General features: G+C 37.4%; 1 protein-coding gene across 1 annotated transcript; it reads right to left on the bottom strand.

The window, feature by feature from the left end:
* Positions 1-465: 465 nt before the first annotated feature.
* Positions 466-16,230, bottom strand: LOC136708598 (uncharacterized). The gene is made up of 10 exons (XM_066683243.1): positions 16,161-16,230; positions 13,756-14,414; positions 11,792-12,304; positions 7,613-11,106; positions 5,407-5,602; positions 3,750-3,902; positions 3,567-3,659; positions 3,290-3,464; positions 2,980-3,184; positions 466-2,378 (listed from the first exon to the last, which is right to left on the bottom strand). The coding sequence occupies exons 2-10, from the start codon at positions 14,357-14,359 to the stop codon at positions 1,155-1,157; spliced, it is 6,657 nt and encodes a 2,218-aa protein (XP_066539340.1). The 5' UTR covers positions 14,360-14,414; positions 16,161-16,230; the 3' UTR covers positions 466-1,154.
* Between the last annotated feature and the right edge of the window lie 490 nt (positions 16,231-16,720).

The raw sequence follows: 16,720 nt of genomic DNA, 5'->3' as shown, positions 1-16,720 counted from the left end.
TTAAACCCTAATAATAAATGGCAATAAAGGAAATGTTTTACTATTGCTATAATGAGAGGTGTTGGCACTGGTGTACTGGAGCATGCCTTGTGCCTACAAATGCACCACACCAGTAACAATATCTTATGTTATAGCATTAACCTTGAGTGTATTATTGCTTATTAACTATAAAAGGATTTCAAGCATAACATTGAATATATATTGAATAATATTGCTCACTAGTACTGCATAGGTTTGCAATTACTCCAAAAGACATTTAAATTCTTGTTTAATTATGTACAGAAAAATTGAAAATGGTTATAGAAACAAGTCTATTGTATTAGGAGTTCTGCCCAAGAACTAAAAACAAACAGCTAAGCAAAAAGGTTTTGTACTGTGGTATATTAACACGAATAGACCAAGTGTTCTGTGGTGTCATTTTTTTTTAAATAACATTTTCATGCTCATTACAGTGCAAAAGCCAGAGAAATTCCTTTATTTATGTACTTTGAGTTAAAATTAGACAAGTTACATGAGATTTCCAAGCATATAAAATAATATAAAAATGTTCAAAGTATATTAAATGCACAAGGGAAATGTGAAGGGGGAAAAAACTATTTAAAAAGCAACAAAAAACCACCAAAACTGCCCCCATCATCAGATAAACATTTCCAATACTAAGGAATGTTTTTGGAACATTTTTTGGACACTACATACTGTTTATAAAATAAGATTTTATGATATATTTAGTTGTGAACAGTAAGTATGTTTGCTTGGTACCCTACATAACACCACATGTTTAATAATTTCACTTCTGAGTTCACAGAAGTACTACAACAACCTTCAAATAAATAAAAATGAATAATTAAAAAAAAAAAAGTTCCATTCCAATTACTAAGCAATTACAAAAGACATTCTAACAATTTATAATTAAAACTAATTGCAACTATAAATACTGGCATAACATCTGTTTACGAGAAACAATAATGTAAAACGACAACTATGAATCTTCCACAATTCTGCACATATTGTGGACATAAGCAGATAAGAGGAACAAAAAAAGTAATGACCAAAGAAGGAGAAAGGAGCCCTTCTATGCTAAGCAATAAATTAATTCATTTACACATATACAATGAAGTTTAAAAGAACATATCATCACAGTATGTTAATACAGTTCATGCAGCCCCCTGACTGTGAAACTTTAGGAAGCAGTTGTGATTGCGAGAAATGCAAAGAAACACACAACATTTAAGACAGCGTACTCGAGAAGTGCGCTCACACCCTCCAAATCTACACCGGGCTTCTTCACCTTTGCCCAGCTGCTCTGGCCAGTGACCCAAGCCATCATACCGTGTGGTTGCATCAGGCAAAGGGGTCTCAAAGTCATCAGAAGGGCCTGTGCTTGTATTTTGTCCAGGCTGGTTTGAAGCTGGGGGATATGGGCCTGAGGATTCTTGAGCATCGGTATTCCTGGGTAAGATTAAAGCTTTAGAAATTTCCAAACGAAAAGCCATTAGTGACAGCACCTCTGGAATCTGGCTATGGTCCTGTTTGTACTGTAACCAGGAGTTAACTAAAGCCAGATCAGTCAGATCCCAAAGTACAGACAGTGGCCAGGCACTGGGTGATGGATTTGTGCATGGTGTGCGATAAAGGCTCCTCAAGTCCCTGTTCAGGTTTGCAGCCTTGATCGCTCGCTCAAAGCCACTGACGAGGGATGTGGAACGGGACTTTTCCTTCGTTACCGCAGAGAGGATGAAGCCATGGTGGCATCGGAACAACTTCAGCTTCCCATCAGGAGTCATAAACTCATCACCTACTTGACCTCTTGCACCCCCAACCTTGCCTGCACTGCGTACTCCTGCTTCGAGGAGATGCTCCACCATTGAAGGAGTGGACAGCTCTGGCTTGCAAAGGAAGATCATACCTTGATTATCGCCTTTTTCCCGAGAAACCATTTTTTCAACCACCTTCTCTCTGTTAAAGTCATTTATACGCACGTTGAAGTCCATAATTAATCCATTAACATTTATCATGACTGTGTGATGTAGTGAGTGTGTTGGGTGCCTCTGAAATGGAAGTGGGTACTGATCAACTCCATTGTTTCCATGTCTTTTGAGTGCTCGACACCCTTCCTGAACTCGGTTCACCATTGACTGGACCTTCCACAAAGGATCAGGCTTTGATCTTGAAAATTCTTTCCCATTCTGTGCTTCCTGGGACAAGTGAGAGGGCAAAACAGTGTCCAACGGATCTGTGCCCTTATCATGTCTCAGATCTCCAGGTGGACTCACCAATCTCAGGTTATGAGAGAGTTCAGAGAATCTAGAAGCTGACATTGCATCAGCAATCAGTGGCACTCGTGTGCAGTCCTCCCAGTACAGCTTCATACTTGGAAACTAGGAGAAAGAAAGAAAGATGCAGTAAATGCTTTCCATATATAAAGACAACAAATGTTTTAAAAAGGAGTAAACTAAATAATATTAACCCAATACTATATTGCGATTATACAAATACATAATGATTGTGATGTTTGTACACCGATTATGGTACCTATACTTGGTACCATGCTCAAGGTTAAAAACCAGCCTGCATTTATTTTTACCAAGATATTTATGTTTTGTTAGATCACATGCCTTGATTCAATTAATCCTATGTTTGTTATTGGTCAGGTTTCTCACAGCACACAAAGTAATTTAGCATTCTTCTAAATCACTGTACTGATAATTATGGAATTATATTACTGAATAAAGATTTTATAATTAAAACTCACATTGAATGTATGGCCCTTCACAGATCAATAAAGTGAATCTATCTGTCTATCTACCTATCGGTCGGGCTAGAGTTAGTGTAGTGCAGACTTAACTCCTTTCTTTAATTTAAAAAAGAACTCTAAATGCATGGGACTTCAATGCCTGTTGAGCAGTGAGACTTTGTAGAAAGCAACATTAAAATAAACATATTTACAATACTTTATTATACCGCAAAAGTTTAACTCACCTTGAGGGAACCCATTGCAATGTGGATTCCTACAAACTGGGCAACCTCTTTTTCAGTAACAGGGTTTGACATTTTCCTCACTTGCTGTGTACAGGTTGCAATGTCTTTCCATGTATCCCAGCTAAAATACTGAATGAAGTAGTCAATGGGCTTACAACACTTTCTGACTTGCTTTTGGTGCTCTCTTTGACAGCAACCTGATTTTCTATGGAAAAAAAAAAGATGAAAAATAACAATTAGATAAAGCAACAATTATGGAAGAAGTTCCATGTTTGTTTATAGCATCAAAACTGCATTGCGCTCATCATACCTGGACACTTCATGTTGTTGTATTGTTTTGTTGGTACAGATACCATGGTAACAGGACATAATGTGGGTTTCAGCCTCTGGCTCAGACTGGAAGTTATCAGTGTCCTCTGTGTCTGAACTCTGAGAGAGGAATTCCAGAAAGCCTTGGGTGCTTTGCTGCTCCATATCAGCATCATCTATAAGACAGGGGAGTATTCCCACACGGCAAAGTAAATATAAGCTTTGGTTTCAAAGATTAGGGCTTTTACCTTAAAATGGGCTCTACTACTGTTATTTACCCTCTTCTGCACTGGAGTACAAAGAATGATCCATTTCCATTTGTGTGCAATCCATCCTGATTTCCTCGCATTCCTCTAATCTGGATTCAGCTCCTATTGAATTGCCAAAATGTTTAAATGTCAAATCACTTTGCCCAGTGCACCAGGTTCATCTCAAAATTGTGGAAAATGCAGAAGTCATACCTGGTACTAATGTTTCTGTCCTATTTTCTGGTTCCCCTTGCCCGTTAAGAGGAGGTTCTAGCGGAATCTCTCCTTCTTCCTGCTTAACAGGGTAGAAAATACACTGCTTGCCAGCAGACTGAGGCACTGCAGAGGGTTCAGAGGGAATCCCATCTATGGAATAGACAAGATGCAAGGCATATCATGAAAAAAGGCATTTATTGTTGATGGACAGTCCAGTAACTGTTTGTTGTGTTTTCTATGATAGTAATCAGTGCTTCCAAATGTTTGCCCCATTAATCTCAAATTTCTATGCTGCCACATCCATACATGCCCAGAAGCCTGTTGGCTAACTGGGCAGACAGTGTTATGTATTCTGGAATCCTAGTCTAAACACTCTTACAAGATGCCCATTTCACTTCTATTGTTCATCTTTATTCCCCTTGTACAATACTGCTCAAATTAAACTACACTTTTCTCAGTCCCCAGCTGAATGCCATATTCACAATTGCAGCTCTTCTTGCAACAATTAAGTTTTCTTTCCTTCACAAGCTTCCACAATTTTGGTAGTTGAACATTTTCTGTATTTCTGTTTCTGACTGACCAGAAACAGTAGTCTGGCCTTCAGGAATGTAGAAAATATTGTTCTAATTTTGTTCTCGGACAGATTAAAATACAATTTCATGTAATCATGTACCCTGGTAAAAGTAATAGGTACATATGAAAAGTTGATTTATTGAGTACTTATGCCCATTTTTTGTCTGTTCTTCCTTTATGCTGTTGCTGAATGTTGTTTTAAGGTGCTGCTCAGTTTGAATTCATGAATATGCAATATAAGGTAGCTTATGTTTCGCTATATAGTAAAACAGATGTTGTTTTATGAACTTTGCAGCGCTCAGTAAATGTTGGACTGAAGCATAAATATGAAGATAATTTAATTTTTCTTTCTATTGTACATTTTTTTAAATGAGGTGGAAAAATACTAGGCTAGGAAGGTTTTAAACTTGTTAAAGGGAGAGTTCACTTTTGTATCTTTGGCATATCTTGTATTTTAAACGTTAACAAAATATAATCAAGCACAAATACTCCACATGCTTAATACTGAAATAACACCATATTCAGGATGCAGTACGGCTATAACTGTGGTATTCAGCAATACATTTGCACAGTATGTTTCAAATATGTTTAATTCTTAACTTTTAAGTGCAATTTTATACTTGGTCAGGACCAAACTAGAAAACGATACATATATTTAGTCCTCAATTGCAGGCTTGTCCTCTTATTCATTGTTTTTAAAAGATGTTTTAAATAATGTATACAGTTGGTGAGGAGTGGCAGTTCTCTCATTTGTTTACACTCAGAAGCTCTTAAACTTTGCTCTTATTTGTTTATGTTCAGAAGATCTGCATTTTAACTTCCTAAAAATAGATGTGTGTATTTTCATATCAGTCTGTCTCTAATTCCTAGTATTATAAAGTAGGAATGAAATACATTAAGGTGATTCCATAAAAAAATTACAAGGGGACTGAAACAGAGCACACATTGGTATAAATAAATATCAGTGAAAAGACAATCCATGGGGTTATATTAAAAGAAATTTGAATCTCCTGATGCTGTACATGCCAGCTCCTGATTTCTACATGCCTTAATCCAAACAGACAAAAGTATAAATCCTTACCAAGGATTGCAGCTTGATGAGTTTGCAAGTTTCGATTTTCCTGTAAAACATGGGGTTCATGATCCTCTGCCTTTACCAGAAACACATGAACTCCTTGCAACAAATCCCTGGGGTGGACATCATGGGATGCTGGAATTGAAGTACTAGCTTCCATTTTTACATCGGTAGATGTGCCAGTACTAGTTAGTCCTTCAACCTGTATATAATGTAGAAAATTAAATGCAATTAAAATTCCAAAAAATGTGAATTATTTCATATATTAACCTTTTAATCCATAGCAAGGACAAATTATGTGTAAATTCTATGATTAATAATATGATTTATTCCAACATTGATGAATTTATTTATGATCTTGCACAGCAAAATATTTATGAAAATTGTGCAACAATTTTTAAAATATTTTTATTACTACAGTGAAGGATGACTTCTCATTCCCTGTGGTTCGAACATTTACCGTACGGGCTCCCTTTTTATCTACAGTGCGGTTCACGGGAATATCAAAGGTGAGTGGAACTTCGTCCATGTTGATGATGTGCTCTGGCCGGATTTTTTTTTCAGTAATCTTGTTGTTGCAATATGCGCGAAAAGTGGCCAGCTTTTCTTGGTAGTCTTTTGGAAGTTGCTGTGAAACAGTTGTTCGTGTGCGGATGGAGAGATTACGTCTTTTCATAAACCGAAAGCACCAAGAAGGACCGCCTTTAAAGTCATTAATGCCAAGTTCGCTTGCTAGCGCGGTTGCATTAATTCGAATAGTGATTGTACTGACACTTATACCTGCTGCTCTCTGTTCAACAACCCACTGTTCGAGTTTGTCCTCCAAATTTAGCCATCTCGCTTTATTCCCTCGGAAACTCTGTTTAGTCTTCTTTACTTGGCGTAGGTCATCTTGTTGCTTCCTCCACTTTCGCACCATTGATTCGTTAATGTTAAATTCTCTTGCTGCTGCTCTATTCCCGTGTTCTTCTGCGTGACTGATCGCCTTGAGTTTAAACTCTGCGTCATATGCGTGTCTCTTAATAGGAGCCATTTTGGGGTCTTTACATAAAAAACAAATGGAAATGAAATATATATACCGGTAAATATCCAGCATGCACCGCGCGCAGAAGAAAATGAAGTAGGCGGCTGCTTACCGTAGTTGCGAGACCTGTTGTGGCTCAATATATTATATTATATTATATTATATATATTATATATTGGTCCATATATAAGGCGCACCGGATTATAAGGCGCACTGTCGGCTTTTGAGATAATTTGAGTTTTTTAGGTGCGCCTTATAGTGAGGAAAATACGGTACTTTGTAAACTGTAGTAGTTGACATAAACTGATCTGACCAGTTACCTTTGACTGTGTAGTTTGTCATCTGTTTTTAGGTGTGAAGCTAGTATGTCAAAAAGGAACTCAAACAGGTTTTAGACTGATAGGTTGGATGGGTGATATTATCAGCCAGTACTGATGAAAACCAATGGTATTCTCTTTAGCAAAGACTATTGAAGTGAATGTTAGCGTGTTAATGCCTGTGATTAATTTGGAAATTTGAACATGTTTAACATGTTACCAAATATGACCATGACTTTCTTCCATAATTCACTCATTTTACCACTCATAATGAAGTATTCTTGGTTTTATTCGCCAATGTAAACACAGCTTTGCTCCTGTTGAGTTCAGAATGTAGAGTGAATAATTTTTATGCAGAAATATGTATTAAATCTCATAAAAATCTCTCTTTCTCTCTCTCACACACACACACACCCACCCACACACACAAACACACAGCTGCTGTGAGAACTTTTTTTTTCTCCTGCCTGACTTAATCCAAATATTTCTCTTATAAAGTTCTTGAAGCTGGAATATGGAAATGTCTGAGCTCTGAGCTGCACACCCAATTTTCTCAATTAAAGATCGTGTCCTTGCTTTATGTTTGAAGTTAACTCTTGCTGAAACTTTTATCTAATCAACTACCAAAAACTACTCTGAAATTTTATAATAATCTAAAACATTTTCCTCTAAACAGGTTGTCATGCATACCACTCTATAAATGTGTAAAAGGGAAATCCTAGCATTTTAACTTGTGAATAATCATGATTAATCACAAAATAAGATAAACTCATTCAAATTTTTAAATTAATTGACACCACTAGCAAAGACAGAGGATGTTTCTCCTAACACGGTTGGAAATTTATATCATGAAGCTCTTTTTCATTCTTACCATTCCCCTGATCCTGTCCTGAGAAGTCAGGCAATTTTGTAGGATGACTCCAGAGGAAATGCCATTTTTGACTTGTCCAGACTTCCGAATCTGTGTAGTATCTTCTGCTTTCATGACCCCTACAACCCTGGTGGCAACAGGTTGTAACTCAAAAACTACCCGATCGTCAGAGGATTCCTCAATAGCTGACTGGCCATGAATTGTAGGGCCACTGCTTACTTCCCTTTCTCCATTCTTTTCCTCACAGTCATCTGTGAGCGAATAAAGCTGGAAGACAACTTGACAGTCATCTTTATCGGTCTCTGTCACGTTCAAACCTCTATTTACAGTAGCATTTCTCTTTCCAAGCTGTTTCTTTCCACGACCTTTTCCACCTCGCCCTTTCCTAGTTTTTGGCACAGAGGTTTTTATATGGTTTTCTTTGTTAATGAGTGTCTCCTCTGCTTCCTGCTTAATCTCTGATTGTTCGGTTGAGTGGGAATTCAGAGGTGATGTTGGATCACTGTTTTCTACAGGCAGCTTGCTCTGAGATGGAGTAGCATTATTATTCAGTTCAATGTGGCTTGAATCAACATCCTGCTGACCAGATGACTCTTGAAAAGTATTCATCTGCGAAGGCATATGGTCATCTCCTTCATGATCCTCAACCATGACTAAATTCACATCCAAAGGCAATTCCACTTTAATGTCAATGCTTTCCTGAGGATCAGTAACTGAACTCGGAAGAACTGACTCCCCTGATATTGCCCCTCCTTCTGTAGACGTCTTGTCATTTGTTTGAATGTGGCTTATGTCAGGTTCTTTGGAAGACGCGTCGGTAAAAGGCTGACCTGTTTCTGTGGAATTTTCACCAAGTGTTTCTCCATGTCCAGGGTAAGCACCTTGATCAGCTCTGTTCACAATTTTGCCCTCTGCTTCAACAAATGTTGATGTTACTGGGAAAGAAGGAGAAGCATTGAGGGCTGGGAATGAAAGAGTATGCACCTCTCTCATCTCAGTCTCCACATCCCAATCTGAAGACACTTGTATTTCAAAGTTGTTTGAGTTAGCTGCGTTACCAAGTATTGCCTCATTGGACCTGGGGTTCCCCTGTAGACCATTAGAAACATCACAGGTCACCACATTAGGTTGATATAGTCCATTTTCAGAGTGCACAGAAGCCATGTGCTCCTGCAAAGCAGATACCTCTGAGAACATCTTTCCACAATCATGACATCCAATTGAGAGTCGAGAAAACGGAGGGCTGAGTGCAATCTCCTGATCAATTTTGGTCTGAGTTTTACGCTTTCGAGGAAGTTTTGGCTTTATGTTTGAGACTGGAGAACTGAGAAGTTTGTCCTTTTGGAAATCCGAGAAATCCTTCTGATTCCCTTTTTTTTCCTTTTTTGCTGTACTTGTTTTCTTTTTCTTTTGGTTTGATGTTTTCAGTGCTTTATTTTTTGACCCTCCCTTTACCTTCACTACTGCAGTCTCTTGGTCATGAATTTCCTTGCTTTGACACTTAGTTTTTAGAGTTTGTTCTAATCCTGTGGCCTTGGCATCTAACTTGTGCACTTTTAGCTGTGGCTGCTTGTGACCTTTCAGTAAAAGCAAGGCTTGTTGCTTTATTGGATCTTGCCTTGAGTCCTGAGAAACAGCTTTTTGCTCCTTCTCTCCTTGTCTGGCTATCTTGTGGATCTCTTTACTCAGTTTATTCTTTGTGTCATTTTTAAACTTTGCTTTCCTTTCAACCACTTTCTCTAGTGTCTTGCTTTGCTTTTTTTTCTTCGGCAAAGGTGCTTCCTCTTGCTGCAAGTCCTCAGACTTCCTTTTTTTGACTATATCTTTTTCAAATTTCCTCTTCTGAGGTTTCCCTCGAGGTGAGTGTTCAGCCATGTTTGTTACTTTTGGATCACTAGGTCCATGAAGGTCATTGATGACCCCTGATGAATCGTCAATGGTCTTTCCTTTTTTTGTTTTTTGTTTTTTCTGTTTTAACTGTGGTACATTTTCAGTTTGTGTTGAATTAAGTTTAATTTCAGTGTTTTGTTGATCTTTTAGTAGGCTATTTTTAGAGATTTGTAATATTTTCTGCTTTGAACATTTATTCTTCTTTTCTTTAGGTTGAAATTGTACAAGTTTTTTATTCTTTGTTTTTTCTCTATTTTTTGGTACAGTCTTTGATGGAGAATTAGTTTTAGTTGTTGGTGTTATCTGTGAAGAGGATTTTGCCACATTGTCAAGAGATTCAAGATCCTGTGATTTAAGACTTACTTGCTTCTTAGATCTTTTCTTTTTTAATGGCATCTTCTTTATAATGTGGAGGACATCCTTGACAACTGCTAGATTCTGTTCTTCAGTTACGATTGTACTTGTTTCGGTGACTGATTGACTGCTGGGGACCTCTTCCAAACAGGAGCTTTCTTGATCATGATGTGTATTATTGAAAGAAGTCTGAAAAACCTGAGATATTGCTTCCTCTGACAAGGGATTTTTCTTCACACCCTCTTCTAACTGTCCTTCGAGGTCTTGACTGTTATCCGATTTAACAGTATCTATCAGCTTAGTTTGTAGCTCTGATTCTAATAATGATTCTGCCTCATTAAGATTTTTCCCAAGGAATTCGTCATTGGTTATTTTCTCCTCTGCTACCAGGATGCTTGTTGTTCCTGTAACATGTTCCTCAGCAAATATTTGAGATTGCCTGCTTTCAAAATCATTTGTGGAAATCATAGCAGTAGCATCCCCTGTTTCTACAATGTTGACATCGGGAGCAGCATGGGCACTCTGTTCTTCTATTGAATGGCTCTCTTCATGACTTGCATTCAACTGAAGGTTTGAAATGGTCTTTTCATTATTTTCTGTCACTAATTCAAGCTGAACCTCATTTAAATGTTCTGCCATATCAGATTCAATAACTGCCATCTGTTCCTGTGGATTCACTGGTGAAATTATCATTGTCTCTTCCTGAACCAGAGGGGCTTCTTGTTCAACAGCCACCCCAACATCTAATGAATCTTTGCATGTAGCTTGATCAGTTCTAGTTGGCACGGGTACTTTATGCACTGATTGGTCCTTTGTCTGCTGAACTACAACTGGTTGATCTGTTGGTTCTGTAAAATTAAAGTGCAAGTGCTGCATGACACGATGGGGTGGTTGCATTCCTGTGGCCTGTGCCTGGTCAACTGGTATCTGGTCAACTCTTAATATTACCAGCTGATTTACTTTCTGGACATTCCCCAATTTCTCTATTTGTTTTTTAATTTGTTCAGCTCCAAGTGGGCCTATTTGTCCTGCAGCTGGTCCAATTGTTTCCATGCGTAGGACTGGTGACTGTAAAATTGCATGATGATTTGGAATAAGCAGATTTCCTTTCATTTCTTGAATTGCCATAGTGCTATTTGAGGGAGTAATAGTTTTACATTGAGAGTGCTTATTCTTAATATGATTGAACAGTGATAGATCTGTCAGGAAGGCTTCTTTACAATGTGAGCAGACAAATTTTGTGGTTCGACCTGCAAGAGTAAAAGTTGGCAAGCATTAATTATTTGGAAATTACAATAACCTCATAATAATCACTATGACTGAAGCTAGTTTAAGGATTAAGGAATCATTTAAAGAAAAAAATGTATAGAGGCAAAATTTTTAATAATTATAATATAAATTGATTTTCAAATACCACAAAATAATGTAGAAACTCAAAAAACAATCAGTGCACTTCATGACCTGTTCTTTTGTCATTTAAGAAATATCAAATCTTCTTGCTGGGGATCTTTTTTCCAGCAGGCTTTACATATAACTCAAATCTAAATCGCTTTATTCAGTTAGTTATGCATTTCAAAAGACAATAATTAGATTAATAAATAGGGATGGTCATGACTGTATCTAGTCTGTTGGAAGGTACTGTCAATTTATTACAATTTCAATGGCTCAAGCATTTCTGCTTATTATCATTCATAATTATTCTTTCAAGCCACTTTTTCAATACTTCCAGGTTTTAATAATACAATTCTCGTATTTTCAGCAAAGACTTCAAGAAAGGGAGTGCCCAAGTATCATACTTTATCAAGTGTCCGGGTTTTTTTTTTGCTGTTTTTATTTATTTATTTACTGTAAAGTGCAGGTATAAACTGTTCAATTAAAGAAAAAGTTTAAGAATCTTTCAAAGTAAAACTGATCATTTGTTCTATCCATACTTACCCTTTTTCCTCTTCTTCTTGGGTGTGACCTCTTTACTTGTTTGTTTACTTGTTTGTTTCTCATGTACTTCTAGATGTTTGTGAAGAGCTGTGGGCATGCTGAACCTCTTGCCGCATTCTTTGTGTATGCAAACAAATGGCCTTTCACCGGTGTGAATTCGCTGGTGGTATTTCAGCAAGGTGAGCGTTTTGCAGGGTTTGCCACAGTCTGAACAAGTGTATCCATGCTTGTTGAAATGGACTTTCTTATGGATTGAGAGCTCGGTTGATCGACTGAAGGCTTCTCCACAGATGAGGCACTTGAAAGGCTGCTTCTCTGTGTGGGTGCGTTGATGCGCCATGAGCTCAGTGGAGCAGGTGAAGTGTTGGTCGCACACGTAGCAGGCAAAGAAAGAGTCCCCAAGCATGCACTGCTCATACTCACTGGGGTGGTTCATTTTGAGGTGGCGCTCCATGCTCTTGTTGTCACTGAATATGATGTGGCACTTGTGACATTGCTGGGACATCTGAGATGCTGTAAAAGGATTAAAAGCCAGAACATACCTTCATAATGCATTTTCTTTCAACATTCCTGGATGTTACACATCAATCTAAAAAGTGCAAATTGTACATTTACTATTTTTTTCTCTATCATTTCACTGTAATGCACCATAACATCATAATTCATTTTACATAACATTCCTTATCATTTAGAATTAGACATTGGTGCCTTTAACTGTGTGCACACCAAAATCAACAAAGCAACACGGAGACCAATAGTCAGTCTTTTTCAGTGAGACTCAGCAAACATAAGCAATGTGATAAAGTTCAGCTCCACTCATGCATGCACTCTATGCAAATTAGCAGTGATTTGGTCAATCAAACCAAAAAATAGGCCCTTATTTTCCCTCATAACTGCTTCACTGACTTTTGTTTCTACTGAAAATTTGTCCCTTACTCAATACAAAGGAGAGACTCATAATTACTTATTCCGGAAGTGTTTAAAGTTTACAGTTTTATAACTACAGTGTCTATATCTACAACAATTTTACTGTTTAAGTAAAATTTGGACATTTGAGTTAGCCAAAAATAATTGTTAGTTACTGTAGGTCGAAATCAACATTCAGAACTTCTAATCGACAATGTAATATATCTTAATATATCAATTTTGTACGTTTTTTTTTTATTCTGTTACATCCCCAATGTGTGTTCATGTACTGTCCCTTTTGTGATTCTGCCACAAGCAATCAACATGGAGGAGAACCTAAACACTGAGGCCAACCGAGAGGCTCGAGCAGTTTGTACCAAAGTAGTACTGTAGGTTGATTTAATGGGAGATGTGGGGGGGGGGGGAATTATATATATATATATATATATATATATATATATATATTTGTTGAGAAGAAGTTTAAGTTTTAATCTGTATGTTGATAATTACGTGTACACAAATGATATAAAAATCATGTCAGGTTTGATCATTTTGGGAAGGGTGACCATTTTGTGAATAAATAACTCTAAGCTTTTATATTGAATTTTGTTTCTTATAAACGTGGTTTGCTTTGACACGCCCACCAGCAACACATAGTCTGCTGCACAGGTGACACTGAACAAGTTTATCACATGTGGTGTGCATGCACAGTAAGACCATGAGAGAATTATTGAAATGAGGTACTGAAGCTTGATAATAAATACTGGAGCATAAAAGCCACTCCAACACGTCCTATGTACTGGATGCAAGTCAGTCACTCCAGAGAATGGAGAAAGGTGGTCACCACTCCACAGCCTCACTAGTCTACATCTGATGCTGAATGTGGTGATCTTGGGCTCAGAAGCTGCTCCAAATTTGCAAATATATTTCATGTTTAAATATAATGTAGTAACGGGATTCACAAGTGAATCAGGAATTTAGACACTAGAAAAATCAGTTTTGAATTACAGGTCCATACCTCTGCAAACATGAAAACTTTTGATGGAAAGGAAACTTACAAGTGATGGGAACCACAGTGGGCTTGGACATGTCCATTTTAAGTGGGTTCATTCTGTCCTTCTTTGGAGGAATCCTTTTTCTCGTATCCTTATTGACTTCAGATTGCACATCTTGGAGAGTCGAGGAGTCAGGTGTTGAGACTTTAGGCAAGCTATTTTTTAATGTTGCCTCTTTATCCAGGGCATTTGGATCTAATGGTCCGGTGACATCGGAACCCACAAGTGTTTTACCTGTGTCTGTGTGGGCTATGTCCACACTAGGGGGCTCTGTGGGGTTCGAGTCCAATACTGAATTGGATATACATGGATATGATGGAACATCAGAAAGAGCTACCGGAACTTGAGAGACATTAGGATCCTCAATGCCAGCTGTCTCTTCCTCAGCTGACTCATGTACTGTCAAAGTAAGTTCACTTTCTTCTAGTGTCACCTCTGCTGGTGATATTGGTTCTATTATGGCTTCTGAAGGGATGGGTAATTCCAATTTCTGTCCTCCAAGGCCAGGTGTATGTGCTGTTTCTGATGTGATTCCATTGTTTAAACCTAAAGGCATATCTCCTTTAGCAAGAAGTAGGTCACTGACTGATTTTTCAGCGAGTTCCATGTTCCCAGATAAAAAAAAAAAGAATGGATAAATGAGATCTTACAATCCAAAGCTCCTGAAAAACACACAACCAATAATTAAATGGAAGTTTAAAAAAGAAGTTTAAAGCTTTTTCGGTCTAAAATTAGGCTAGACTAAACCATTTTATCACATTTAAAATTCTAACCTCATGGGTTTGACATAGTTCACAACTTGATACTAATACTATATATATTAGTGGTGTAACAGAGCCATACCAATCACTCCACCCCAGTCATGGATTTTTTATCTAAATCTTTCCAGACACCTTGCAATACAGCTAAAGTTACTTTTTACAGAAATAATTCCCCTGTCCTGTGAACAGAATATGTGGAGAAAAAAACTACATTTGTAAACATTCTATCACAAGAGCCAGAATGCAATTCTACTGTGTACATCAGAATTTCCTGTGTGAGATGTGTGACACTCTGACACACATGGGCTGAGTGTAAAATGGACGAATCTCCAATCAGTTAAACCTCATAGCAATGGACTCCACTGTTCACTTTTAATGTGTAAAATAATAAAGGATGAAAGAAGAAAAAAAGCTGTGTAAATACAGCAACACTAATGAGCTTACTCTGATAGCAACTGTATTTTTTCTAAATAAATTCTAACATTTAATGCTTACATTAAACACCTACAAACATTAGTAAAAATGCATCTGAAAATGTACTTCATAAAACATACAGTTTGATACTGATTTGTCCTATTCAGCAGATTCAGTTTTACCTTTAAAATTAAAATTAAAATTATTTCAAGCAAAGTCAAGCAAAAGTCCCGTTTTGTTTGAAATGGACTGTAAAAATTAATGTAGGGATCATCCCCCCTCCGTTTTTGTAGTTAATAAAAACCTTTATGCATTTCTTCCTCTCTCAGTAATTAAGATGCCTGTGAATTGCTCAATTTCGAAGTACTTGCAGCGTGAGTGACCTATGTTGCTGTTTGTTGGTACCTATACTCTGTGGTTAAAATGGCATATTATGTAGTTCATCGCTAGTCAATTTAGTGGTAAATATGTATTTGTATATTTATTGAGTCTGAGGTTCCAGGATTTACTTAAGGAAAAATGAGAGAATGAAAAACACATGGCTATGTTTGAGGTAAATTTTATGTGAGAATCTCTGGAGAATCCCACCAATGCAGCTACACTGTTAGTTTTGAGTTTCATGAGTCTCTACCACTTTCAAAATCATTATTACTCATATCAGGTTTTAAAATCTTACTCTAGAGGCTAATTACACATGGCTGTAAGATGCTTTTCAGCATGGTGTGGTTTTAATACATGTACAAATGACTATGCAAAAGCCAGATAACTTACGAACGAGATAGGAAAAGGTTTAAGTGATATCTAAAATTTTACAAAGAATAAAATAGGAACTATGTAGAAGAAAATGCGAAGGACATGCCTGGAATATAAATATATGTATCCACGACTCAACTGTTTGATTTATTCTTTGCTTACCAATTTACATATTAATACATATTAATGGTTTGCTGTGGAAGGCAGAATGGAGAAATATCTACAGAATTAGATTTGATTATCCGGCTGGAAAATATATTCCTGAAAGCATAGGAAAACAGAGCTCATAGACTGCTAACCTGGACTTGGATTATTTCTGATCTGCCCTGCTGCACTGTTAGCCCATTGTTGACTGAGCTAGCTGCGCTTCCCTTACTACGGAAACACACTCTATCCACAAGGTTAAGGGCATTCACTGCACTTATGACTCTAAGGATGCAGACTCGCCGAAACAGCACTATATTCGTGTTTATAGCCTACCTGTTTAGATACATCCATTCAAGCATCTTTGCTAGCGGTACGTAACAATCCTCAGACCAGACGATTTGACGTCACTGCTAGCAAGAAACGCACTACAATTTGCTGGGATTTGTAGTTTTTCTATTCATGGTTTGCAGGGGTCGTCACAGTACAGAGTAGTCGCCACATTGGACGCAACTCAAATATAAACTGCGATGATTAAATTGTTTTCTTTTTTTGTCAAAACTTGCAGTCCTCGTTTAGACGTTAAAATTAATGAGATATAAGTAGGGTTCCCTGACCCATTTGTCCGCGTAAAGTTTGTATACAGAGCTCTATTCCTCTGTATTAGTCAGTAGAGGCGCTCGGGTCGCGTCCCAAACTTTCGCCATACTCCCTACATAGTGTACATCAAAGATAATAAATTAATAATTTCTTTGACGAATTAAAGTGTATACAACATTTTCTCATTTTTGGATTATTTTGTTGTTATATAATATGCTAAAGCTCAAAAGTAAGTCAGATGGTATTACCTCCAAAAATCAATTCCTGTCAGCAGTTCTGTGGTGGGTTTTGGGCAG

This window comes from Hoplias malabaricus, chromosome 10 (assembly GCF_029633855.1).
Source record: "Hoplias malabaricus isolate fHopMal1 chromosome 10, fHopMal1.hap1, whole genome shotgun sequence".
NCBI classification, from domain to species: Eukaryota; Metazoa; Chordata; class Actinopteri; order Characiformes; family Erythrinidae; genus Hoplias; species Hoplias malabaricus.
This window is presented reverse-complemented; position numbering and strand designations above follow the sequence as displayed.